The sequence below is a fragment of the Budorcas taxicolor genome, chromosome 13 (assembly GCF_023091745.1).
Source record: "Budorcas taxicolor isolate Tak-1 chromosome 13, Takin1.1, whole genome shotgun sequence".
Taxonomy (NCBI): Eukaryota; Metazoa; Chordata; class Mammalia; order Artiodactyla; family Bovidae; genus Budorcas; species Budorcas taxicolor.
Genome location: NC_068922.1, coordinates 11,372,703 through 11,400,530, shown reverse-complemented (window position 1 = coordinate 11,400,530; position 27,828 = coordinate 11,372,703). Strand labels below are relative to the sequence as shown.

The window sequence follows — 27,828 nt, the reverse complement described above, 5'->3', positions numbered from 1 at the left end:
CAAATTCTTCATCTGCAAAGCAGGAGGACAGAAACAGCCTCCCCTACCCAGGGCATGCAGGATAAGGATCACGGATTATTAAGCCGTCCGCACTGCAGCTGTTTGATGGAATGACTATCTGCTGCAGGTGAATTTGAAGTCCTAGGGGACTTTTTGGCCAAAAGGCATGTGGGATCTCGGTTCCCCGGATCAGGGCTTTAGCCAGTGCCCCCAGCTGTGGCAGCATGGAATCCCACTCAACCACTGGCCACCAGGGAAGTCCCTGCACGTCCTGGTTAAAGGAAGGTGATGGGGCTGAGTGGCAGAAACTTGGTGGAGTGACCCCCAGTGTTGTTAAAGAGTCTTCCTGTCCCTCCCCCAAAAAAGGACCAAGGGGTGCTTCACCTGTGTATTTCAACCAGGTATTTTATTGTTCTGGCAACTGCAAAATATACAAATTTCCGACAGGCTTTCCGTTTGAAAGCTGGCACAGCTTCATGCCAGGTAATTAATTCGGACAAATTTATAGAGAACACAGAGAAGTCAGAAGTCACACGTAAAAGGCCCCCAAGCCCACAACCAACAAAACCCAATCTATACAGCTTTCCATTGTCAGGATCCCTTATACATATTAAATAAATAAATAGCACATCTGCTATCAAAATAATAAAAAAATAAATTTCAAGTATTAGAAACGAAAACGTCATTGGCGTGGTTCAAACAGTCTTTCTTCCCCACCCCCAAATGAAGAGCTTTGCCCACAGTCTCAGGAAAGAAGAAGGGGAGGGGCAAGCCCACCCCAAAACGAATAAGCGAAGTTAAAAATATTGGTCCCAGAAGCTTCTGGGGGAGGGGAGTGAGAGCCAGCGGTCAGCGAGGCAGAAGCCCTGCGACTGTGGCTCAGACACAGCCTCTGCCCACCCCTCCTTCCCTGGAAGTCCGGTCTCTGGCCCGGGACCCCCAGCCTCTGCTCTCTGCCTGTCCCCCACCTTCCCCCCACACTGAGGTTCTCTCTCCACATCAAGGCCCCTGCAAACCAAGTCCCGGTCAGGCCAGGCCTGCTATGTAAATGCAGTGATTTGGGGCAGTCAGAGGCCAGGGTAAGCATTCAGATAAGCCATCAAGAGTCGAAATTCAGGGTCCGCTCCAAACACCAGAGGAGGAGCCAGAAGGTGGACGTAAGAGCCGTTCTCAGGAGGACAGCAGGCCCCTCATCTAAACATGCGCACAGACACACACTCACAGACACACGCACACAGCACACGCGACGACAAGGCAGCAGCAAACAGGGAGAGTAACACAAGCGCTGCACAGGCACGGAGACAGACATCCTCTTGGGAAGATGGCCAGGGATGGGAGGGTTTGAACAGTTTGATGTGAAACCCACACACCTGATTGCAGGGCCTCTGCATCCTGTCCCTGCTCCCCACTGAGTCCCAATCAGAGAAACATGCATTTTTCTTCTAAAAGCTCCTCTCAAACAAAAAATACAAATGAAAACAGCTCCTCTCCCTACTCCAGGCTCCAGCTGTCTAACCGGCCCCCCACCCCCGGCCCCCCACCCCCGTGACTACTTCACAAGCTAAGAGGGGGAAGGAGCGGGGAAGGCAGGAAGAGAAGGTGACCTTTGGCACCGGCTTCTCAAGATTCTGAAAAGGGTCACTGGACAAGATCTTCCTCAGTTCACACTGTTTCTCCTGGGCCTCGACCCCCTTGAGTGCCCAGAGGCCCCAGGGGAAGACCAGCAGGCAGAAGCTAGAGGTGTTCAGAACCATGTACCCACAGCCTGCTCTGACCGCCCCCCACTAGAAATGCCACAGGTGCCATGGAGGACAAGGACGTCCTCTCCTCCGAACCCACCCAGGGCAGCGGGTCTCCACACGCACGCAGGGCACTGCTCCGCATCCTACGGCCAGCCTCCCGGAGGATGTGGCCACGAGTGAGGCCTGGCTTGGGCCGCACCCAGGAAGCACAGGAGGGGATGAACGTCCCGAAGGAGGGGGCCAGGTCATTGTTCCGCATGCTGTTGCCCAGAGTCAGTCTAGCAACAATCCCAATGCTCCCTGTCCAGCCATTTAGGGGTGGGGGTATCCCCTCACCTCCCCAGAGGCACGCCTGGCTCCCACAACCTTCCACAGCTCCAGCCCCAAGGGCACAAACCCCGAGCATCTTCAGTTGCCAAAGGTGAGATGTTTCAGGTCACAGTCTCTGCCGTTAAGAAAGTGCACGAGCCAGCAGGCCTGGGAGCTGAGGGAGGAACTTGCGCTGGGAGGCGAGGCCCCCGGGGCTGTTCAGCAATGTGTTTCCTCCTGCCAGACTGTCCCACGCCCTCCTCAGAGGCAGGACAGACTGGGAAGGGTAGGCGACATGCAGAGGGGCTGCTGCCTGGCTGACCAGCGGGTCCAGCGTGGGGCTCCTCTCTTCAGCTGCAGGACCGGCTCTCCTGGGTGAGCCCCACCCAGCTCAAGCCGTGAGCTTCCCTGCAGGAGGCAACGTCCAGGCCAAGGAGCCTCTTGGAAGTTTTCATTCCCTTGACCCTCAGCAGCTGAGAGCCTGGCCCCCCTTAAGGTTAGGAGGCGAGGACCAGCATCACCCCCAGCGGGGCAGGTACAGAACGAGATGAACAAGCCCGCAGGGAGGCACCCCGTCCTGCCTCCTCTGTGCATGGTCCTTCCCGAGCCACTTGGGGTCCATGGGGTGAGCGGCCTGAAGGCTGGGGGAGCAGGGGCAGGCGGGGGCCCGGTCCCCCTGGAGCAGTAGCCCCTCCTCTGTGCTGCCCTCTGCCCCGCTCCACTCTGCGAGACGTCCTCGGATCGCTGGCCGTGGGCAGACGGAAGGGCGGGAGCCGGGTGTGGGGAGCGGGGCGGTCAGTGCATCCTGGAGGCGTCCACGCTGCCCGGGGAGCCTTTCATGTTCTGCTCTCGGGAGAGAAGAGGGGGAAGCCGGTTACCATGCCTGCTGACTAGGCTTCGCAAGCAAAGATGAAGTTTGCAACTGAGATGCAGGCCCCCTCTCCCCAACAGCCTGGAGGAGCAGCATTGCCAAGGACAGTGCGGCCCAGGAACGTGGTAGTGGCCGAGCCTGGGGTCCCATGGGGAGAGGGTCCAGGAAGGGCCCTGATACACACCCGGAGGAGGCGGGGAGGGCGTGCAGCTCCTGGGGTCCGAGCCACTCCCAGGGGCACTGGGTGCCAGCACCTGGGGCCCCTCCAGCTCCTGCCTCTTTGGAGTCCACAGCTGGGCTTGTCCCCACCCGGGGCACCTGTGCTGGCCTCGCTACCAGGCAGGAGCGGTGGGGGGTGGTTAAACCTGGACAAGCACTAGGACCCTCCTCTCAGCCTGGCCTAAGCGGAGCTGTACCACAGCCCTGGGGACACGGGATACAGCTGGGATGCCAGAACTCAGGCAAGGAGCTGGGCAGAGAAGACCCGTGAGGGTGAAGCTCTCATCCTGTTCTTATTAGAGCAATCCTGCCCACAAGCCCTGCCCCGAAGGAGCCGGCCAGTACCAAGGCCCCTGAAAAAATCGTTTTCCATCGTCTGGGGGAGAGAGCTGATGTCCACACTGCATGCCCACCCCGCACAGCTGTGGGCTCCTAACCCACCCTCCTTAACCTGCCCTGGAGAAAAGGGAAACACAATTTCTAAAAGTGTTCTCCTCCTAGACTGTCTTAGAGAGGCGGCAGGGAAAGTGGAACCCAGGAGGACAGAAACACAAGCATCATCACAGCCCACTCCCCTCCAGCCAGAACCAGGAATCTCCGAAAGAGAGGCCCATTGCAGAGCTGGCGGCACGGAAGCTGGGGTCCCACCTGAGCCTGCTTTCAGCCGGACTCAGGGCCCAGGCCACCGACCTGCCGCCCACGAGTGCATCAGACCGCCCCTGTGAGCCGGGCGTCTCCAGCAAGGCCCGCGAGGCTCATAAGCAGGGAGGACTCGGTCAACCTGTGGGGTCAGGATGGAGGTCCAGCTCCCACCCACGCTGGGACATCACACGCCCAAGGCTGTGGCACCCACGAATGATGGCAATGCGATGAGGACACTGAAGACCACAGGCCACGTCATGCGCTCTGGGTGCCTGGGGCTCTAGACACAGAGACATGGGGGCTGCCCTTTAAAAACACACATGCTCCGGGGCCTGGGTGAACGAGTCACAGACTTCACAATGGCCAGTCTCCACGCAGACCGTGACGCCCCGAGGGCTGAGATGCCATGATGCAGAGAGGCGTGGAAGGAACGGAGGCCGGCATGCAGGTAGCGTTTACCTTGCCAAGGTTAGTAAGGAGAGAACTTTGAGAAAATGTGACAGACAGTTCGTCTTTCAAGCATAGAAGGGGGAAGGAAGAAACATGTCGGGAAAGAAAAACAAAACAACATCTTTAGTAGGATTGTCTTCTGAGTGCGCATTTGACATTTACAAGTCGAGGAGGCACGGCAACTTCGCTCTTCTCGCCTGGGCAATCCCGTGGACAGGGAAGCCTGGCAGGCTATAGTCCACGGGGTTACAGGAGAGTCGGACGCGACTGGGTGACTAAACAACACCACGAATTTGTCAGTTTCTGTTATGTGAGTACTATAAGAAGCTAAATAATTAAACGCACTATTTTATGACTAAAAATAAAAAAGTCAAGGGTGCAGTGTGAAGGCCAGACGGTCTGCCGGCCCCCGGGGAGCGGGCTGCAGGATAGGCGCTGTGTCCCACCTGTCTATCACGAGTCTGCTTTACCAGGACACCAGCATCCTGGGGCCGCCACCCTAAGACCCCAAGGGCACCCCGTCCCCAGGCCCTAAGGACTCCTGCTGCCTACGAGAAGGAACCCCCAGCCTGGGCAGGCCCCCAAAGCACAGGGCACTAAGCCTCCCTCAGGAACAGCTCTTGTCCACCAGGCACCAGCCCCGAGCTAGGTATTTTGCTAAGCGCTACACCCACATTCTCGTCATCAAGACACCTGAACGCTGGCACACCTGCATGGATGCAGAGAACACATTTTCACTGAACTGGAGGGATTCTGACCAAAGGCACGACCAGCCTTAGAAAGAGACAAGTTCAGCCTCAAAGGGTGGCTGAATGGCCCTCTCCCAGCAGGAAGATGTCCTTTCTGGCAACACCAGGCTGTGGATCAATAGGAAGAGGCCACGCACAGATACAAAACTGTAAGGTTCCAAACCTCTAAGGCTGGTTTTCACACAAGCACATTCGCCCCTGGGACATTCTACGTGTCAAAGGGGTCACAGACAGGACTGTTACTCTTACAGATTGACTCTGATGGGCAAGCCCACTGTTAAATAAACACGTCTCAGCCACAGGAAGTGGCTGCAAAACAGAGGCTGCGAGAGCCAGAAAGGAACCCAAACTGCTCTGGGCCTCGCCCCACAGGCTGCAAACACCAGGTGCCCGGGATGGGCAGGGGAACAGACCTGGGCAGCTCTGGAAGCCAGCAGAGAGAAAGTAGCCAGCCTTTGGGACTGGAGAGCCATCCAACCACTGTTTCGGCTGAGGGCTGGTGGGGTGACTGCGGGCGAGGCCTCACCCTCATCTGGGAAGTAGGGCCAACAACTGCCCTGTGACCTCCTGGGGTTATTATAAGGACTAAAGACTCGGGATGTGTACAAGCTGAAAAGTGATGACGTGTATTTCTGGGCACGAGTATTTCAGGGTGTCTCTTGTTAAAATTTTGTGATACGACAGCCTCAGTTCATTCCTGTGGCTCGGGACCACCAGAGCAGAGGAAGCACTGAATTTATCCAATGGAATTAAAACCAGCGCTGAATTAACCAGAAACTGCAAAGAGACAGCCACACCCCATCCTGGACATGACCGTAAAGGCTGAGGGTGTTCTGGTCCAGGACCACATGATACGGAGCAGCGGTGTCCAGGCAGACGCCCCAGAGCGGGGGTCCCAGAGCCCCTGAAGGTGGGCGATCCCTGCAGGACAGGAGGGGGTGCTCCGGCCCTCCACTGCTCACTGTGCAGGTTAGGCTCTGCGCAAACTTTCCTCTCAAAATGGTAGGGCTCTTGGGGGAGGCCCAGAACATAAAAGACAACATCAACAGGCAGATGCAGCTTCCTGCCAACATCTGACGCTAAGAGGGAAAAAGCAGACCGACGTCCAGCCACTGAGAACCACAAATATTGACAGTCACCCCCCCCCACCTCCGAGAGGGAGCGAGGAGAAGGCGGCGGCGGCCAGGATGGCCGGAGGACGCACGGAACACCCACTCCCTGCGTCCCGTCCTGAAAATTCACGGACCCTTTCTCCTTCCTCCTTCAGATTTTACAAAAACTGCCATGACCCTCACCACTTCAACAGGCAGGAGGGCCAAGCTGGCAAGCAGGGAGAAAGAGATGAAAGAATTCAGAGAAAAATACTTACAAACAGGCTTTCCCTAGCAAAGGCTGCAGGAAGAAAAGGTAGGAGAGAGTCAGTGCGGGGAAAGGAGAGGGCCTGGGTCACTGGGGACCAGGCATTCTCTACGGGATGGAGCCCTGGGCACCCCCAGCCTGGCCAGCGGCTTCCAGGTCTGCAACCCTGCAGGACGGGCCCAGCCCCCCGACCCCCGTCACCTGGGGCAGCACAGCCTTGAGCATCACCCAACCCCCACCCGACAGGTCCCTGTGTCTGTGACTGTGGCCCCTCACCTTCCATCTGTGACTCTACCATTTACACCAACACACAACGTCATTGACACGGCACTTTAGCTCTAAGTTTTCACAAAATCACCGCTGAGGGTAGGCCTGAAAGGACCACTATTACATGTCTTCCAGCCAGTCTGTCTCCCTCATTTTAAAAAAACAGGGAGACTGAAGGCCAGGGAGGTGACAGAATGTGACATAAAACCCAAGAGCTGGCACCAGGGCGGGACACGACCACAGACACACTCAGCACGAGTCTCCCCATGTTCAGCCTGTGGCAGAAGCTGCTGCTCCCCCACTCCACAGATGAGAAAACTGAGGCCTGAAGCGGGCCAATGGCCTGCCCGGGGTGGCACAGCACCATCACCCCTGCCCCCAACTCCAGGGACACACACAGCATGTTTCCAGACAGCACAAGGTTTAAAGGAGTTTCCAGGAAACTCAGGAAGAGCCTGCGGGCCTTCAAATTCAGCTTGAACTTGAACCCGTGATTTCTATGTCAGAGGGTGGCGGTTAGGGGAGACCCCTAGGTGGGACCCAAATCTGTGCCTAGGGACTTCTACACCTCACACCCTGGCCAGGATTCTCGAGTGTTGTTGAGGAAGATAGTGGTTTGCTGGAAACAAATTTTACGGCCCAACAGCCAGCATCTTTCAGCCTAGCATCACAAAGGATGAAATAATCTAAGAATTAATCTAGTTGGTTTTCTCCTTTGGGTTTTTTTTTTACTGTTATAGGAGAAAGCGTCTATTCCAGGTCCTTTAGCCCGGGTTCCAGTCTGTCCACACCAGCTCCAGACACATTCTTAGGGCACCATCTGACAAAGCTTTTCTCTAACAGAGCAATGGCAAGGGAGGAAGTCAGGAAAGATACTCATCATGGGGACAGAAGAGATGTCCCCAGGCCACACAGAAGCCAACAGCCCTCAGCCAGATGGGGGCTGAGCTGGTCCTGAATTGGGGGTTGCCTTAACTTTTAGAAGAAACTGTCCACGAATGTGAATGGATCACGGACACTGGGCCGTCTCTTTGCTTGGCCTGGTTCTGCCCAGGGAAGGCCACCTCCCCGGAAAGGGCATGTCCGTGCAAAGCCAAGGTCTCAAGAATGGATCTGGGGGTTCCACACTCAAAGGGACAGTCCGTGTCCTCTCCTCCCAGTCCCCACCCCTCACACAGGCCTGAGTCTGTGGCCCCTGCCACCCTGCCAGGCATGCTCTCCCCACCCTGCACGCGACTCGACTCAGGAAGGAGAAGGGGGGTCAACGCACTTGTCCGGGCAGCTGCGTGGGCACCTCCGGGGGCAGGCAGGTGGGCAGGGCAGCGGAGGTAGAGGCCACATGCTCCTCAAAGCTGTTGATGCGAGGCTTTTTGGTGGGCTCGGGGCTGGCTAGTGGGGTGACACTATTGCGTCTCATGAGCGGGTTAGGTCCCTTCTTTGCATCCTAAGCGAGACAAAGACAAAAGAGAGAAGGCGACAGTTACGAGGAGGGGGAGGTAAATAAGCCAAAAAAACCCCCAAATCTGAAACCAAACCAGACACATTTCTCTGCTTCCGGATTTCACTGAGACCACGAGACTGACCACGAAGAACGGCCCTGGACCGCAGGGCCGCCGGCTCGACCCGCGTCTCCCACTCAGCAAGAACAAGGGGTGATCTCTCATCCCGAGCCCCTGCCCCGATCATTGCCAGACAACCGCTCAACAGACACAACGTTCGCAAAGCAGGCGAGGGAGGAAGAGAGAGCGGGACAGTGATGCGGTGATAGCACGTGAGAGGTGGGGAAAGACCTGGCTGCAGGCCTCCAGGGACGCAGAGGCGGGGTCCTGGGCTCAAGGCGTGGGCGGCGGGAGGTGTCAGTGCTGGGCCTGCCTCCTGCTGACCTCAAGCCGGCATCTTCCCAGTTCCTGCTCCCAGGGAGCATACCCAGCCTCGGACAGGAAACGCAGCCTCCACCCCAGCCAGGGGACCACAGACACAGGAAACGACCACTCGATTGGAGTGGGGACCTCCAGGGTCTCCATCAAGCCCCTGCCCTGTTCTGCCCGGCAAAGCTTCCAGGGTGCATCAGAGCCCAGTCCCAGCCCACCCCCATCATCCCACTGTGGGAGGGTCCGGTGGGGAGGCTGCCGCCGCCGCCCATCCTGCCACCCCACCTCAGGAGGCACTGCCAGAGCCAAGGCGTGCGGCCCACCTTTGTCTGGGTCGCCCAGCCGGGCGACTGGAGGCTGGGATTTGAATGCCAAGATCTTCTGGCCACGCTCCATGAGAGCAGGGACAGGAACAAGGGATGTCAAGCTCAGTGTCAAAGAAAGGGCCGGGTGGATGTCGGCAGAGCACTGGAGTCTGGCCGATGGGATAAAGTAAACTCAAACTTCCTTTCACAAGGTTCCTGCGCCTGGGCAGAACCCTGTCCTGTTCCTGGGGGATCCCAGCCAGGCTGACCCCAGGTGGTGGCGCGTGCGGTCAGGCACTGGGCTTGTCCAGAGAATCACGCATCCCATCCGCCACATCGCCAACCCCCAGTCACAGCTGTGCTCCCCTGGTCCCACCCTCTTCTTCATTCTTTATTGTCTTTGTGAGATTAGAGACGTGAGTGCATGTGGATGACACCGAAATTTGTGGGTCCCACTGCCACCCGGGACTCTGGAACCTGCGATCATTTGGCTTCCCCAGAGGAAAAAGCGACGATAACCAGACCGTGGTCAAGTTTAAAAGAGGTTCCTCCTCCACACTCATTTCTTGGGTCAAGAGGAAATGGGGGAAGCAGCACAGAAAGAAAGGAAAAGGAGGACGATGCCAAGAAGCCACCAGACAGGCAGGCAGGAAGCACACGGAGCCGAGAAAGCGGGGAGGGGGTCGGGGACGGCAGCCCCGAGGACCACAGGTCCAAACGGAGGCAGGCAGATGCCACCGACTGACACAGCTTTTGCCAGCCCTGCCACCGCAGGGCGTTCCAGGGGCTAGCGCCCACGGGTCCCTCCCAGACAGACGACACAGCAGGGGTGAGGAGGGGGCTGCGAGCTCACACTCACCTCTGACCTCTCCCGGTGTGTGCTCACGGACTCCACGTTCAGGTAGATGGATTCTACTCGGCAACCTGGGTGAAGGCGGGGACAGGTCAGCTTCGGTTAAAGGGGGACCTGAGCTCACAGCCCCGCCTGGCCCACCCGGGAGGACCAGTCTCGGTGGGGCTGGGTCCCCACGCTCACCGTAAGCGATGGGCGTCAGCTTCAAGACAGCGTGAAGTGGGCACTTCAGGTAGGGCATCTCCTCTGAAAATGACAGAAGGGCCCATGGTGAGATGGGAGACTGGAGGGTGGCCATGCCCAGGCCCCTCACCAGAGCCTGCGCTGCATGGGGACCGCAGACGCCTGGCTGGGCAGGTGCACACCGCCCCCGCCCCCGACCCAGCACAGGCCCTGCTGCCAGCGGCGCCCTGCTAAGACACCCAGAAGAGCACGATCAGAGCTAAACCAAAGCCTCACACAATGAGCTGGAGTAAGAGCATCATTCCCCAAACACTGTAGGAGTCGGGATCCCGCTGGCCCACAGGCAGACACACAAGTGTTTAGAGGTTGCTTGGCTGGGAGCCCCTTAGAGGTGGGTTGCCCCTTTCCCAAAGACCCACAGCCCCTGAGATGTGGGGAGACAGGGAGGCTGGGTTTCTTGAGGCCGTTAAGCCCACCCAGCTTCAAACTGCTCTGATATCCTCTGGGGGCTGCAAGGAAGCACCCGGAGGTGGCGATCCCAGGGGCCCTGCCTCCTCGTGGAGGGGCTGGGACCAGCTCCCAACCCCACCCTCCATCAGGAGAGGGCGCGCTGCAGACCAGGCACCTGCGCTCTTGTCCAGGAAGTAGGCCAGGAGGCAGCGCAGGACGGCCTGGTGGCAGATGACCAGCACGTTCTCCTGCCGCTCCAGTTCCATGATGACCGGCTCCAAACGCTGCACCAGGTCCTGGTAGGACTGCAGAGCAGAGGGAGAAGGGGATGGTGAGCTGGAGCAGAAGCAGGGCACCCCCGGCCACGCCCTGACCATTGTTATAAACCAGGGACCACGCCGGGCACCCCGGGCCACGCCGGGCACCCCGGGCCACGCCCTTCCGTCGTTATAAACCAGACCATGCCGGGCACCGCCCCCCCGCCACGCCCCTCCCATTGTTATAAACCAGGGACCACGCTGGGCACCCCCCCCCGCCACGCCCTTCCGTCGTTATAAACCAGAGACCATGCCGGGCACCGCCCCCCCACCACGCCCCTCCCATTGTTATAAACCAGGGACCACGCCGCCGTCCTGCATCAGCCCACCACCCGCGCGCTGGTCCTGCATCCATCCCGGGCCCAGGGGACCCACACCACTGCCCTCTCCCTGCTCCTTCCTGACCCCGACCCTGCCCCGGGAAACGGAGCCCCAACACACAGCACAGCACGAAGGAGCCTGAACACGCTACACGGAGTGACGTCTGAGCGTGTGATTCCATTGAAACGTCCAGAGCAGACAACTCCAGAGACAGAATACAGACTCAAAGAGGCCACGGGCCGGGGGACAGGAGCTGGGACTGACTGCTGACAGGCTGGGGGTCTCTTTTGGGGCAATGGGGAAATGTTCTAGAATTAGTCATGATGGCCGCACAATACTGTGAATATACAAAAAAACCCACTGATGTGTACTTTGGCTAAAACGGTGACTTTTATATGATAGGAACTTTATCTCAGTAGGAGAAAATTGAAAAAGAAGGGGTGAGCCTGTGACTTTCAAGACCACCGTGACCCCTGGTCCCTCTCTCACTAAGGAGGTCCCAGGGAATGAGACCAGGGACAGTGCCCTGGGTTCCCGGGAACTGACGTGTGACAAATGCTGAGCAGTAGGACCACAGACAGGAAGGACCCCTGCGGGGTGTCACCAGGCCAAGCCTTCCACAGACCCCAGAGCTCCGCCTGCACGGGACCCTCGGTACAGAGCTCCAGGCAGCTGCTGGCTCAGCCCGAGGGCCTGCAGGGCCCAGGGGTCCCTCCACCAGCATCCATGCAGCCGGCACAAGGAACTTGCTGAACGCCTGCCATGATGCCCACAGTCAGCAGCGTTCCTGCGTCCAGCGCACCAGCAGCCAGGACTGTTTCCTGTTCCTGAACTGTCATTTCCGTCACTGGGGAAACACCTCTGTCCCAGCTGCTGGGAAACCCAGCAGTGCTTCCCTTGGAGCTGTGTGAGGGGGAGGACTCTGTTCACCGGCGGATGGGCGAGGAGGAGCACGGGGCAGCTCAGCAGGGCGGAGGCACAGGCCCTTCCTTCGCGGAGCGGCTCAGCCCCTCTGTGTCCCTGGCCTCGCCGGGTCCCGCAGCCTCGGCAGAACCAGCGCTAGCTCCTCAGCCACAGCCCCGCGGCCCGCCCGCCAGCAGCCCAGCGCGCACGCACCTCCCCGGTGGGGTAGCGGTAGTAGTACTTGTCCTGCTCACGCAGCGCGTACTCCTCGGGGTAGGTGTCCTTGATCTCCTCGTAGGTCATCTCCTCACACACGCCCTGCGGGCACAGGCGGAGGTCGCTCGAGGGCGCAGCCCGTAGCCGCCGAGCCGGCCAGCATGGGAGGCTCGGGGGTCCCCCACAGCGCCTCGGGCAGAGGCCCCGACCCGCACTCACCGCGTCGATCTCGTTGAGGGCCTTCCACTGCTCGTAGGGCAGCTGCAGGGCCTCCGCCGTCTGGATGGTGCTCTTCAGCTGGCTGGTCCACACCTTGAGGTCCTTCAGGTTCTGCTCCTCCACGAACTTGCTCAGGGCGTTGGCGAACTGGGGGGATGGGGTGAGGGGCGCGCGCTGGGTCACAGGCTCCACCCGTCTGGGAGAGGAGGACCGAGCCCCTCCCGGAGGGCGAGGCTGTCCTCACTGCTGGGGGAAGGGGGCCCTGGGAGCAGCCCTGCACACACACCCTCCCCTCAGGCACGCACACGTGCACACGTGTGAGTCAGTATCTGATCGGCATACGCAGACACAGGGACTCGCACACGTACACAGAAGGGCACTGATGCATACATGACACACACATACACAGAGGAACACACAGACACACACAGGGACACAGACGCACAGAGGAACACACAGACACAGGAACATGCACCTGTACACACAAGGACACAGGTACACACACAAGGGCACATACAGACACATACACAGAGGAACACACAGACACAAGGGCATGTGTACACACAAGGACACATAGACACACACAAGGGCACACATAGACACATACGCAGAGGAACACACAGACACAAGGACACGTGTACACACAAGGACACAGAGGTACACACACAAGGGCACATACAGACACATATGCAGAGGAAGACACAGACACAAGGACACGTGTACACACAAGGACACACAGACACACACAAGGGCACACATAGACACATATGCAGAGGAACACAGACACAAGGACACGTGTACACACAAGGACACATAGACACACACAAGGGCACACATAGACACATATGCAGAGGAAGACACAGACACAAGGACACGTGTACACACAAGGACACATAGACACACACAAGGGCACACATAGACACATACGCAGAGGAACACACACAGACACAAGGACACGTACACACAAGGACACAGAGATACACAAGGGCACATACAGACACACAGAGGAACACACAGACACAAGGACACGTGTACACACAAGGACACATAGACACACACAAGGGCACACATAAACACGCAGAGGAAGACACACAGACACAAGGACACGTGTACACACAAAGACACAGAGATGTACAAGGGCACATACAGACACATAGAGGAACACACACAGACACAAGGACACATGTACACACAAGGACACATAGACACACACAAGGGCACATACAGACACACAGAGGAACACACACAGACACAAGGACACGTGTACACACAAGGACACAGAGGTACACACACAAGGGCACATACAGACACATACACAGAGGAACACACTCAGACACAAGGACACGTGTACACACAGGACACATAGACACACAAGAGCCACATAAGACACACACACAGAGGAACACACACAGGAATACACACACATATACACAAAGGCACAGATATGTACACAGGGACACATACGCACAGGGACGCTTCCCGCCCAGCCCCTGCTCCCCCTACCTTCCTGCCCCGGCTGGACAAGCCCGAGTCGCCCCCGATCTTGCCCTGGAGGTTGTGCTCGCTCTCGCCATGCCGGCACAGGTAGATGGTGCGGGGCTGCACGTGGATGTTCATCAGGTAGTACACGATGCGGCTCTGGATGTGATCCTGCACGCGGTTCACCAGGAAGCGCCGGCCCACATCGATCACCTTGATCAGCGACAGGTCCCTGCAGGGGGGGGCCGGCCCGTCAGACGCGGCCCAGCCCCACCAGGCAGACTCGGCCTCCACCACACCACAGCTCCGGGGGGCACAGACCGAGCCCTTCTGCTCGAGAGTCGGGGGGTCTGAGTCTGCAATTCCCACAGCAGAGTGGGGCTAGAGGGCCTCCCAGAGGATAGGAGAGAGAAAAGCGAGAGAATTGAAAGGAAAATAAGTGGAAAGAGCCAAGGACAGAGAGAGACGGGGCCCAGAACTCACTTTGCACACTCGTGCAGCAGCAGCAACAGCACGCAGCGTCTATGACAGTTACACCGAATCGATCACCAAGGATATACTTTTTTTTGAGATATTTAAAAAGAGAGTTTATAAAAGTATCCAGGAGCAAACGCTTCATGGGAATATTATTCATCAGGAATAATATTCACAGCCCTGACAGGTGGTTCAGGAATTACCTGTCACATTTATCAGGGTCGAGGGGCTGGTAACTGGCCTCATAGCAGTTAATTCTCTTCATGAAGTCGTCCATAGCTTCTGCGGAGTTGCAATCTTTGTAATCCGGGCTGGAGATTTTCACTTCCTGTAACACCACAAAGAGGCAGCTGATGAATCACGCTGGAGGGCTTTCTGCTTAGAATGAGCAGGATTTGGGGCTTGCAAACTGGGAAAAGCATGGACGGGCTCAGAATGATGATGACCCGACCCAGCGTTCTAAGAGGAAAAACAAAAAGAGATATGGCTGAGCGTTGAGTCACAGCCTGATGATTCCACGGCGAGGGCACCCATGCTAAGGCAAGGACAGGAAACCCAAGAGGATTCTTTTTAAGATATATATATATATTTTATGCAGACCATTTTTAAAGTCTTTACTGAATTTGTGACCATTTGCTTCTGTTTTGTTTTAGTTTTCTGTCGGGGATTTCGGATCTTAGGAACCCAACCAGGGAACGGACCCACTTTCCCTGCATTGGAAGGTGAAGTCTTACCCACTGGACTGCCAGGGAAGTCCTATCCCAGGTGGATTCTAATAAATCCCTCTGAATGGGCCCCGATTCAGGATCAATCCAGTAGCCAGATCACCACTAGACAACCTGGTCTTCAGTCTGAGTCCCACATAAGCACCCATGACAGGAGGGTGCCTGTCAGCAAAGGTGCCCCAGGGGTGCTGGCAATGCCCCGTCACTGTGGGTACCCTCCTGGTGGAATCATCGGGTTCCTCCTGCACTGCCCACAGGCGGGGTGGTACCCCCTTGTCATTGGGCCCCAACGGATGCTTCTCTACCTGGTCCCGACCAAGGCTCGCTTTCATGGGACAGAGACAGAGGAGAAACGCCCCTTGGGCCCGCCATCCTCTAAAACTGAACAAGCCTGAGAAACCTGGCAGATTTCGGGGGAACTCAGAATCCGTTCACACGTGCTCTTTTCTTCCTCAGCAATGACCATAGCCATCAAAGAGAGGCGGGCACACTGCAAAAATCCACCTTCAGTGGGGAGTTCGTGTTTCACGGGGGCACTGTTTTAGTCCAGAAGAGGAAAAAGTTCTGGAAGTGGACAGTGGGGATGGTTTCCCAACAGGGTGAATGTGCCGAGTGTCACAGAACTGAACACTTAAAAACGGTCAAAGTGGTAACCGTTTTTATTAGGTTGGCCAAAAAATTCATTTAGGTGTTTCCATGTGATGTTACAGGAAAATCTGAAAAGCGTTTTTGGCCAACCCAAAGTTATGCATGGAGAAGGAAATGGCAACCTACTCCAGTACTCTTGCCTGGAGAATCCCATGGACAGAGGAGCCTGGTAGGCTACAGTCCATGGGGTCCCAAGAGTGGGACATGCAACTTTAAGAGACTAAACCACCACCACCAAAGTTATGTATATTTTAGCATAATTAAAAAAAAAAAAAAACCTCGGTTCACAGATCTCTTCCTTCAACACAGCCTCTCGCATAAAAAGCATGAGAGAAAAGTCTAAAAACTGCTAAGCAGCTGAGGCGTCATCAGAGAAAGAGATTTCTGAACACAGAGGGTTGGGGAACAGGGATCCAGGAATTCACAGAGGATGAGATGGTGCTTGAGCTTCTGGCCAAGTGAGTGTCAACTACTCACCAGGGAAACAGACAATCCTGCAGCTGCGCTCTGCTTCCCTACCGGTGGAAATGTAGAACCAAACCAAAGAAATATAGCAAAAGCCTTTGCTTAGCCCAAGGCAACCTGTGTTTCCTCACACTTTGAGCTCCTCCTTTGGGGCCACTGCAACCAATCTGGGCTGATTTTTCTACCATTTCAATAGCCCTTCCTGAAATATGAACTCATTTCTGAGAAATGCATGCAAATATTCCCACTGCCTTGGAGCAAAGACCCACCACCAAAAACTAACAAACCCTCAGCACTCCTTTGAAGGACACACACTATATGGCCAAAGTCTGGCACTCCCCGTAGAAGGATCCGACCAGCTTTTTGCTAAAGGTAACATCTTACTCGGATGTATTTAAGCTGGAGAGAAAGTGACCTACAACAAGAGAAGGGGACTTCCGGTGAAGTCTTCACGATAACCTTTTCTGTTTACAGTTTATTGTCATCAAGTACAATTTAAGAAGACATCAAATTAAGCTGCCGAGTACCGTCAATTTACCCAGGTAACCCTCCCCTTGACACAGGGAGAAAAGCAGGAAGACAGTTTTACCACTCCCATTTTTCCCAAATTTGGGAATTCTGCCCTCTGTCTGCAGGGTCCTACAGGTTGTTGTCAACACATGCCCATGCTTACCTACTGGGAAAACTTACCAGCAAGAGATGAGCCTCCTGTCTCTATTTCCATCCTACACCCTAAGCAGCCCCCTCACCCCCCAGCGGCTAAGGATACTGCCACCAAACAGTTATCCCACCAAAACTGAGTTCCTCGACTTCTCTCTTTCTGCCAACCACCTGAAGGGCCTTGCTAAGATCAATTCCGGGTCGCAGAATGTGTTTCTAAGTTAACTACTGCTCTGCACTTCTGACCCGCCTGATTCCCCCCAAGATGATTCCCCCACCAGCTGGCAGAGCCAGCTCATTCTCCAAGTTCTACGGCTTCTCCTGGCTGACCCAGTCACCCTGTTCTCAGACTGCCACACTCTGGGGGTCTTACCATGATGTTGGAGGCAACGACTGTAGGGTCATCGCACACAGACTCAATGAAAAACACCTGGAAGGAAACAAGACAGAAACGTTAGGAAACAACAAATGCGGTAACACAAAGGGCCAACTTTGGGATCGCTGTGACATCACCGCCACACTGGAGCAGGAAGGACCCCACACATAAATGCCCCAATACACAAAAAAGATCCAGCCCTCAGTCTCTGCCCTCCCACCAAGAGACGAGGGGAGCATCTAGTCTCAGGAGCCCCTTAGAGCCCCACCAGGAAAGCCCAATCTGTAGGCAACAACTCCCAGGCAGCGGCAGGGGAAGCCCGAGCGTGGAGCTCAGGTGCTCCAGTCAAGGAACCAGTCAATCCCTGCGGGGCCCCCTTGCTCCTGAGCGCACCAGGCCAGGATGAGAAGTCAGGCTCACCTTGAAGTCGCTTTCTTTGGCAAAATGGAGGATCATGTGTCTCCTCTCTCGAGTAGTATTGGTGGCATCGAAAACCTGGCCGGAGGAGAGAACCCGGTTGGCGCTGAGCAGTGTTAACTGCACTTTCTGGGGCTCCAGGAGAAACTGCATCCTCCCAGGCCCCCCACGGCCTCCCTCCTGCGCTCAGAGACCGAAGGGGAGGCCGGGGTGGGAGCAGTCCTTAAAGCAATGCACAGGGGAGGGCCAAGGAGGGCTACTGGCTTCGGGGGCCACACCCCCCAGGTCCGGCAGGCTGTGCCCCTCAGTCTGCCCCACTCACCAGCTTCCTCTTGGGTCCTGGGGCTACCCGCACCCCCTGCTTCCCTCACGGCTCAGGCCAGACGCCTGTCCCCTCCAGCAGCGTCCCCCTATGGCTCCGTCCACACGCCCCTCCCTCCAGGGCACCGTCCCGCGGCAGGAGGGGAGACAAGACTTATTCCCTAGACTTACTGCGATCTGGCCCCCCTCCTTCGTCAGGTAACTTTTGACGTCTCTCAAGGCAGCCAGGGCACACTGCCTGCAACACGGAAAGAGACGGGTGCGTCGGAGGGGGTCCATCCGAGAGGACACCCAGACACCACCACCCCACCCCCCACAATGAGCAGGGTGACCCGCAACTCTGCCGCTAAAGTGTACCAGGTGGCTGAGACCACCAGGCCGGAGGCTCCCGGTCAGAGCCCCGCAAGCACAGCTGCGACCCTCGGGGAGTGCTTGAGTGCGGCTGGCGTGCCGAAAACCACCCCCGGAGCTTCCAAAAGACGGCTGCCCAAGTCCTGCCCACGGACGCCCACTGTACCCATCCAGGCAGGGCTGGCACTGGGGCTGTGTCCTGCTCCCAAGTGGCTCTAAGGTCACACTTGGGAGCTCTGGTCATTTTGGGCCGAAAAGGAAATCCTTTTCTAGCATAAACAGACGATTTTGCAGGAACGATTTAGCTCGTGCCGAGTGAGATGCTGTCGCTGATCCGCCTCACACCAGCGGGCGCAGATCGCCTGGAAGCGGAGGACAGCGGCAAGGCTCAGAGGCCGAGAGGCTCCCGAGCTGCACACGGAGGGGCCGGCTGCCCCCCTCCCGCCCAGTCTAAGGCCACGCAACAGACAGAGCGCCCTGCACCCACAGCCAGGGCCTCACTTGCGGACTTTCATGGCCTCCTCGTTGTCGGGGCGGAAGAAGTTGTAGGAGCTGTACTGCTTCACGGCCTCCCGGCGGTACTCGCCCACGTTGAACACTGCGCGGAAAAGAACAGCCCCTTCACTGACCATGCTGACCACCAGAAAGGATCTCCCCGGGCCAGGATCCCTCTTTCCAAAGAAGGAAACCAAGCTGGCGCATGACTTGAATAAGATCCCAAGGAAACCAGAAACCCGGCAGCGGGCTGTACATCCTGCACTGGCATCGCTTGATCTGGAAGGCAGCCGGGGTTCCCCAAGACCCAGCACTGCTCACAGTGCCCCTGATTCTCTGGGGTCACCTCCCACAGCCCAGCCTGGAAACTAGCCTTTCAGGGCCAGGGCTGGAGGCTGAGCCTGAAAGCAGGTGGTGGCCACGTGTCTAGTGAAAACTGGGGCCATGATTCCCGCCAACACGGTTGAGAGGGAGTGTGGACTCACATACGTGGCTGGATCCACAGCAGCCACTTTGTATACCAGCAGCCCACGGCCAGGATGGGCACTGGGCCCTGACCAGGCAGTTTGTGTATGAAGCACTGTGCTGGGCACGGGCTTGGAGTGGGGGTGGGGGGTGGGGCAACAAATGTGAAAAATTAGTTCTCGTGCTAAAGACATTCCCCGTGTCAGTGGGAAGACCAGATAGAAAAATATAATCAAAAGCACAGAAAGAGTACTTTAAGACAGCAGTGGAGGAATGTCACAAACAAGGGCTGGGGGAGTTTGAAGGAAAAGATCCGCACAGACTGGGGTGGTCAGAGAAGGCTTCCTGGAGGAGATGAGGGCTGAGCTGGGGAAGCTGCAGGGCAGGGAGAACGAGAGAGCAGCCAGTGAGCAGAGACTCCCATGCACACAGCAGGGCGTACAATACAGGGTGGTGGGTGACATACTGGAAAGGAAGCTGTGACCCCTCACTGCAGACAGAGCCCCCTAGAGGGGTCCCGCAAAGAGAGTTTCAGCAGCTGGAGAGGGAAAGGCCGTTCTTTTCTGGGGGGATGGGGGTCGTGGCAAGCAGAATGTACCCCCAGTGTGACAGCTCCGGCCTGGGCTGCAGCCTCACCTTTCGTGGGGACACCGATCCAGTTGAGGTAGCGGGTTAGCTTCTTGGAGATGTAGGTCTTCCCGCGGGCGGGGAGCCCCACCATGACAATCACTGTCGGGGAGTTGGTGAGCTTCGGCCCACAGGCTGGGGAGAGACAGCAGAAGGGTCATGAATAAAGCAGCCAGCGCTGCCCACAACGGGCGTTAAAGAATCCCACAGAAACGCAGCTTTCATCCCCACCTCGAAGCCCCTGCACTTTACAATCCTGCAGGACTGGGCCCCTGACTGCCAGAGCCCTCGGTCACACGGCTCCCTCTTGCTCTGAGGTCCTCATGGCAGGGACCCCAAATTCCCAGCCTGACACCTAAGGGCCCCAAACCCAGCCAGAAAATGATGACTAACCCCAGAGGGGAAAGTAGCCCTGGGGTGTAAGGAAGGGACTCCCCTGCACCAATAGGGTGAGGTCATCAGTAGGAGAGGCTGTCTCAGATGCAACGTAACAGGTAAATAGAGGTGCCAGGTAAGAGCCCTGGGGGGTGGGGCTCCAGCAGCCAAATTACAGATAAATTTCTGTACCTCCATGCATGAGGTCTGCATGGCTTTCCTAAAAAAGGTTATTTTTAAAAGGCAATTTTCACAGTAAGAGTTTATGAAATGGAAGTCGGTCAGGGACCAAGGAGCTGACCCCACAAATTCCACCGCCCCTGCCTGCTCCTCCTCGTCCAAGTTCCGGCTGCCGCCAAGTCACAAGGGCCCCAGGCAGGGCTCCCAGAAACCCAGAGGGTCTTGCCTGTGCAGCCTCTCCCGGCTTCTCACCCATGTTCCTCGGAATCTCAACAAAACTCTAGGGAGAGAGGTTTTCACTAGGTTTGCAGAAAGCAGCCCAAAGAACCCTGCTCTGGACATTCCGGATGCAGCGTTTCCTGAGAGTCTCTGGCATCCCGTGAGACAAGTGCTCATGAGCCCGGGACCACCCATGTGGGGCAGAGACCGGCTGCCTGCCCGTTCCCCACCCAGCAGTGTGCGAGGCGCTCACTGACCACCACACAGCCCCACTCTCTGGGCTCCGGCCACAGTGCAGACCAAGCGACTCAGACTGTACCATGGAATCGAGGCTCCTTCCTTCTAAACAGGCGAAGTGTCAGATGGGAGGGTGGGGGGCCACCAGGCTGCTGACAGCACAAGCTTGAGGAGACCCCTCCTCTCAATCTGGACACCTCAACACAGCCCCATGATGCTGGGCCTGGTGGCCAGACTTAGGTCACGTGTCCAAGCACTGGCCACGATGCCCAGGTTCTGCCTCTGGGACCTGCAGCCTGGGGACACGGGGCAGCAAGTGCCACACACAGACACTGCTTCTCCTTTCATGTTTCTAGACTGTCAGGGACAATCTCCATGAGAGCCAGGAAGAAGAGGAAAGGCTGTCAGGAGGCCACGGGACACTCAGGAGCCACAGACACCCTTGGCTGGGATTCCCCAGCGGCCAGGGGCTGGAAACAAACAGGCTCCTAGAAAACAGAGGCCTCTCGAACTGCGTGAGCACGGGACTGGGGCAAAGATGCACCAGGGGACTTTCTGGAGTCCCCGAGGGGCAAGCGGAAAAAGCTGATGGCCTCCTCAGAGACCAGTGGGGACAGAAGACACACCTACCGTCAGCATGTGACAGCTTCAGGTGACTCACGAGAAAGTGAAAGTGTCCTCGCTTGCGCCCGGAAACGCCCACTCTGCTGATCCTTCCCGCAACCCACTGGTTTTCCCCTGGTCTTATCTGATATCCCCACCGTGTCACTGCTCCCAGGAGCATCTCACACACGCTCACACACATACACACACTCTCGGCTGTGCACATGTATGCAATACTTCTGCTGGACTCATGCCAAGGAAGCAGAGGCAGATGCTGACTAATTTATCAAGTAGGGGATTACTTCTATATCCACTAATCGTATGTGCAAATCTCCTCTGGCAATAGATACTTTGGGAGGAAAAAACAAAACCCATAAAGACACGGCAGCATAAATACCTTAAGCCCCAAATTCAAAACCAAATAAACCATCCCTTGCTTGTCTGGGGAAGCAGAAGTCATTCCTTGGGTCCTTTGGCTTCTTGCATGAGATTCAAAGAGCTGCCAAGGGTGTCTGCTGCTGCCCATCCGCCCAGGTTCTCAGGGGTCCCCAAAATGACAAAACTTTACCCTTCCTCCTGTTTGTTAAACTCACAGCACAGCTCAAGTGCTTTCCTGGTCCCATAATCTCCTGCCTCTGTCTCAATTTCACTCTGACCCTCTTCTCTGCTGACCTTTTTAACACTCCCACCTCTCATACCTTCCTCCCTGGAGTCCTGCCTTTTCATCTTCCTCTCCAACAGCTCAGGAATAGGGAAGATAAGTGTATAGCTTAACACTAGGTTTTCCCCAAAGTACTTGCATGTAAAAGGATATACTGAGGTTAGAGGTAAAGAAACAACAGTCTGAAGTCCCTGGACAGAGGCCGCATTGGCAGATTCCGATTCCAGTGCTGCACCCTGACTGAGCAGCTGACCTCTCTGATTCATGTTCTCCACTGCCTCAAGCAGGCAGGACCGCTGTCCTAGCTTACCATACTGATGCTGTACTGCAGGCTCAGAAAATAAAAAAAAACAATGGAAGACACTTTGCCATTGCTCCTGTAGGCTTCCCTGGTGGCTCAGCAGTAAAGAATCTGCCTGCAATTCAGGAGCAACAGGAGACACAGGTTCAATCCCTGGGTCAGGAAGATCCCCTGGAGAAGGGCATGGCAACCCACTCCGTTATTCTTGCCTGGAGAATCCCATGGACAGAGGAGCCTGGTGGGCTACCGTCCATGGGGTCGCAAAGAGTTAGACATGACTGAAGCGACTTAGCACGCACGTACTGCACCTCCTGTAAACTTCCTGCCACCCAGAGGCACTCCAAAATGTTAACCTCGAAAGATGCCACGTTACTCATGCTCTTCTCTTCTAAGTAGGTAGTTAGGCTTCAACACCAAGTTTCAGGGGAACTCATGGAAGACAGATGTAGACCAGGCCAGTGCCCAGCGGGCATCATGCAAGTTCCACAGCAGAGTGTCTATGGTAACCATGGCAACCTGCTCCCCCATCGCTGCCAGGCAAGGGCAAATGACACGCTGCACAGTAAGCTCTGCTGTGACACCACCACCTGAAAAGGGCTCTCTGGGGAACAGGACCACACACTCCGCCCTGGGAGAACGGAAGGCAGGGCCAGAAAGCCACAGCAGATACCTGACTGTGGTCCACTGGACACAAACTTTCTCCTGGGATCATTTCAGCCCAGAGAGTCCGCCTGGTCCTGTGTTAGGAATCGACAGGGAAGTGACCTTGCCCCAGGGGGATGGTGGGGGGGTGGCGGTGAGGTGGGCTGAGGCTCTGCAGGGTGGGGAGACCCCAGCTCAGCAAAACCTCTTTCCTAAACTCTTCTGGACTGTGCAGTGGATGCTGCACTCATTCATTGCTTTGCACGCACATTTTAACTCAGTGCCTAATTCTCGTCCAGAGAATGGCCCTCCCAACCCAACAGGCTCTCTGCCAGCAAGGGAGGGAGGGGTGTTTCAGGGAATCAGTTGACAACGCAGGAACATGGTGGCTGAGAGGGCCTGGAGCCAGGAGAGTTCAAAGCCAGCACTGCCTCGGGTCCCGGACGAGTTACTCGACCTTTTGGAGTCTCAGTTTTCCCTGTCTGTGAAATGCACGGATGTTTCACAAAGGTTCCCAGAGGGTGAAGCAGAAGGTAACGTGTAGGATACTTGCTATGGTAGCCTCCATCAGCCATTAGGGCTTCCTTCCATTAAGGCCAGACACGAGGGAACCAGGACCCACAAGTGAACGAGGTCCCCTGCATAAGCGGTGAGGGACAGACCTGGGGTTCACCTTGGTCCTTCTCACCTGAAACCCTTGAAGTGCTCCTTCCTCAAAAAGTGGTTCTCGACCAGCGGCTGAACCTAAAAAGCTTTTAAAACCAGGATGCACAGGCTGCACCTGTAGCAATTCTAACTTGGAGAGGGGGGTACCAGCGTGCATTTTTTCCAAAGTCTCCCCGACATGATTTAAATGTGAAGCCAGGGAGGAGATTCACGACTGCAGATTGCAGTGGCTGCCCCCGTGATAAGGTCTGTAAGGTTTCCCCGATTTTCCCTCTTTGAGCCGGAAAACCATCAGTGGGGCTAAAGCCTCTGTGAGATGAAACCTTCTCTTAGCAGACAGTGCATAGCCTTCTTTACAGATGAGGAAACCGGGTTCTGAGCAGAGAAATGATACATGAGTTGGGACCTGCACACACAACTCTTTCCGTGATGAGAAACAAAGGATCGCTAGTTCTTGCCAGTCGAGAGCCTACTTCCTTGTCCATTCAGCTGATTCACCAAGTCAGTAAGTCTCCCTGAATTATAGTCTACGCTTGAAGGAAGCGGCAGGATTTGTAAGAAGCATTTACCACCATGAAGTTGTAGCAATCGGGCCCCGAAACGATGGGCTTCAGAGGTGGAAGTGCCACCAAATGAATCAATCTGGGGCTTCCTGCGGCTGTTTTTACCATTCTTTATATATCCACAGTCGTGTTTTCTGTGTCCTCTGTTAGTTAACACATCTCAGACGGGTCTGCTGTGACCCCCAACTAGGACAGCACTTAGAAAGATGGCAACAGGTTCAGGAGGGAGAAAAATCCACCCAGTTCCCAATGCCATTAAAGAATGGGGGAGGGGCAGGGAATGGGAAAGATGCCAGGAAGAGATACCCTCTCTCCATGATGGGAGGAGACAACTGTGACCATATAAACCCAGAAAGACACTGCTACTTAAAATAACGGCATGCAAGCAATAAATACCCAGGGTGCAGATAATCTTCTAAGAAAAAAATGTAACCCCACAGCCACACACAGGGATTGCAGGAGTGGGCGGGGACAAGGGACTTAATCCATCAGCTTCAGCAAACCGCCTCCCCCCCCAGCCCCCCACCCATCAAGCTGCAAATTGTTCCGACAGGGATTTTCAGGCAAATATCTCATCTGCGTGCGAGACGTGCAGGCTGATAGGGACTAATGGATGGATCTCTGAAGCCCCGAGGAAAATCGTGGCCGCACACTTGTGTCTGTCAGAATCACTCAACAAGCGGATGCCAGCCCAGCTCAGAGTTCCCCTCCCGCCCCGCCCTGCACCCCAGAAGACGGCTAAATGTGAGTGTGCATTTCTGTGTGCACACATACACCTACAGGTGTTGAGAGAACCAATGTATATCTGTGTGCCCCAGTGTATCGAGTGTTCTTTTATCAATATCTTTTATTCAAAAGTCAAAAAGGGGTGGGGCTCCTTCTGTATCTCCCTCCTGATTTCAGGTGGGGCATTTCTCTCCACCAACAGGTTTTACAGAAATATAACCAGACCGTGGTCAGCCTGTTCAGTGGGCTATTTAAGAGCATACCTGAAAGGGCTGGGGAGCAAGACACCTGTAAGGTTCCCCAGTGCCCAGCTACCTTGCAAAGAAGCCTAGTTGTCCTTCTGTGGCCTGCTGGACCTGAGGGATCAAGCTGGTGGAGGAGCACTCTGCTCCACCCCACCCCTACCAGCATGGGGAGCAGCTTGTCAGGCTCCCATCACCAGGATGTCCTAAGAGCACCCCAGGGGCAACTCTCCCCACCTCCTGGGGCAGGTCTGAGGACAGGGAGGTAACTCACACCTGGGCAAACCCTAGGGAGAGGAGCTGTCACTGCGGCCTTGGTGACCAGCCCCTGAAAAATGTGACGGCAGAGAAAGCCCACAGGCCACCTAGCTCGGGGGATGCCTTGAAGCCACTTGGGAGGGTTTGCACCTGGGAGCCAGTGTTTACCTCTCAGGCATCCTGACCTGATCTGACCTGGAGCAAAATGCTCACCACCGTCTCAGCCTGTCCACCTGACAGGCCCCTTGGTGATTTTGCTGGAGGAGCGGGTGTCTCCTTCAAACCTCTGGAACCACCCTTTTAAGAGGTGGCTCTCTCCGTGGCTGGGGACAGAGCCCAAGGTAAACCTTCCCAAAGCATTTACGGGCCAGGCCCGACAGGGCGGAGAGGCGAACTGTCAGCAGACTCCAAGTCCAGAGAGAGAGTGCGTATGTGTGCCCGCGCGCGCGCCGGCTCGCACACTCGGGAAACGCTGCCAACTGTGTAGTCCCCACCCGCAGACCCTCCCCAAAACGTGCACAAAGGCTGAGTTCCAGACAACTCTCTACGCCCCCGGCACAGGGGGTAGAGGGGGGCACGGGGAGAGGAAGAGAGGGAGGCAGACAGCAGTAAAGACCGCGAAGGGAGAGGGGGGACAGAGAATTAAAGATAGGAGATCAGAAATACATAGGAAGAAGGAGAAAAGGATAGACGATGGAAATACATAAAGGAAGAGAAACACAGAGACGAAGGATGGAGTGAGGGGGTGGAAGCAGAGAGAGGTTGAGAGGAGAGAGAAACACGCGGTGGGGAAGAGGAGGCGGAAAGCGGAGAAAAGGAGGCGGGAGGGAAGGGGGCGAAGAGAGGAGAGAGGAGGTAGCGATCGACACAGAGCGGCGGCTGCGGCCCGAGGAGGCGCGGCGGGCGCCCGGGAGAGGGGCCGGGGCCGCGGGAGACGCCGGCGTCCCTTCCCACGCGTCCCCGAAACCGAGGCGCCCGGCGGCGCCCGGCGCTTCCCGCTCAGCGCGCGCGCCGCTTCCGGGGCCCTCTGCGCTCCGCGCGCGAGCCGAGTCGAGCGGAGCCCCGCGAAGCCCTCGAGCCGGGCCACAGCGCCCCCGACGCCGGCCAGGGGAGGCGCAGCGCCGGCGCCGTGCCCGCCCCGCGCCGGAGCTGGTGGGGAGGAGCGGGGGGCGCCCGGGCCGGGGCGCGGGGACGGCGCGGAGGGCGGCGCCCGGCCGGCCGAGCGCGCCGGAGGAGGGGAGCCGGCACAAAGGCGCCGGGCCGGCGCCCTCCACACAATGGCCTCTCTCCGCGCACGGCGCGCCCTCCCCGGCCGCCCGGCCCCGCGCGCGTCTGCACTCACTCCTGGGCAGCGAGGGGCGGTGGTCGACCGGGATCCAGATCTTCTGCACCCGGCTCTGAGTCAGCTCCAAGGGCATCTTCCCAGCCGAGGCTCGGCGGCCCTCCGCCCCTTCCGAAGAATTCAGACTTGGGGAGGAGAGCGGCCTGGCGACCCCCGAAACAAAGGGGGGCGAGGGTGCGTGCGCGAAAGCGCGGCTTTTTGGAAACGTGCTTTGTGCTAAATCACGGGCGCTCGCCTGGGGCGCGAGGCTCCCCAAGCGCTGCGAGAGGGACGCGGGGCTGGGGCGGCACCCACGGCTCCCGCGGGGCGCGGATGCTCCGAGCGCAGTGACAGCCGCGGTCCTCTTGCGCCGGCTAGAGCCCGTGCGGTCCTCGCCCGCTGGCCTCCTCTCCGGCTCTGCTGGACGCCCAGCGCGCCGCCCCGGCTTTTAAGACAGCCACGCACACGTCAGCCCTGGGGCGGGGACGCATTCCTCGGGTTCCAGCCCCCTTTCACGTGGAAGGAGGGTGGCCCAGCCTGCTGGCGCCCCCTGCAGACCGGCGACGCCGACTCAGATAACGCCCTAAAGGAGCCCTGGCTGAAGGTGCCACTTGGTGAGCCTCCTCCTGTCATCCCCTAAAAACGCCCCGCACAGCTTCCCAGAATAACCACTGCAGCTGTGCTGGGAGGAGAGAAACAGAACCGTCCAGTGCGGCCCGTGGAGCCCTGCAAGCGAATCACCTGGAATGCTTATTGCATCCTAAAGACTCGGCCGCTTTGGGAATGGGACCCAGATACTGTGCATTCTTTTTTAAATACAAATTTATTTAAATTGGAGGCCAATTACTTTATGCATTCCGGGCCAGGCACGGTCACGGTGAAGACAGGGGTTTAGGGTTAAAAGTTGGGAGAAAGTTAAGAGGGGATGGGGGTGTGTGTCTCTGCTACCCTAGAGGGAGGCCAGAAGGAGGTCGCTGAGAGCGCCCCTGGGGTCACTCCTTGCTGGAACTGCTCCCTAATAATATCCGTGAGTCTCAGCCGCCACTGCCTTGGCGCCACCCCAGGGGAGGGGGCTTCCTTGGCCC

General features: G+C 57.0%; 1 protein-coding gene across 2 annotated transcripts; it reads right to left on the bottom strand.

The window, feature by feature from the left end:
- Window positions 1-387: 387 nt before the first annotated feature.
- PFKFB3 (6-phosphofructo-2-kinase/fructose-2,6-biphosphatase 3) lies at window positions 388-27,151 on the bottom strand. Of its 2 annotated transcripts, none has more exons than XM_052650469.1 (15): window positions 26,765-27,151; window positions 19,759-19,884; window positions 18,664-18,760; window positions 17,983-18,049; window positions 17,494-17,568; window positions 17,071-17,127; window positions 14,403-14,527; window positions 13,750-13,957; window positions 12,247-12,393; window positions 12,025-12,129; window positions 10,446-10,575; window positions 9,821-9,883; window positions 9,644-9,708; window positions 7,879-8,052; window positions 388-2,894 (listed from the first exon to the last, which is right to left on the bottom strand). In XM_052650469.1, exons 1-15 carry the CDS (start codon window positions 26,838-26,840, stop codon window positions 2,847-2,849), a joined length of 1,563 nt encoding a protein of 520 aa, XP_052506429.1. In that variant the 5' UTR covers window positions 26,841-27,151; the 3' UTR covers window positions 388-2,846. The 2 variants fall into 2 exon arrangements, with proteins under 2 accessions (XP_052506429.1, XP_052506430.1); XM_052650470.1 differs by lacking the exon at window positions 388-2,894 and adding an exon at window positions 6,348-6,374.
- Between the last annotated feature and the right edge of the window lie 677 nt (window positions 27,152-27,828).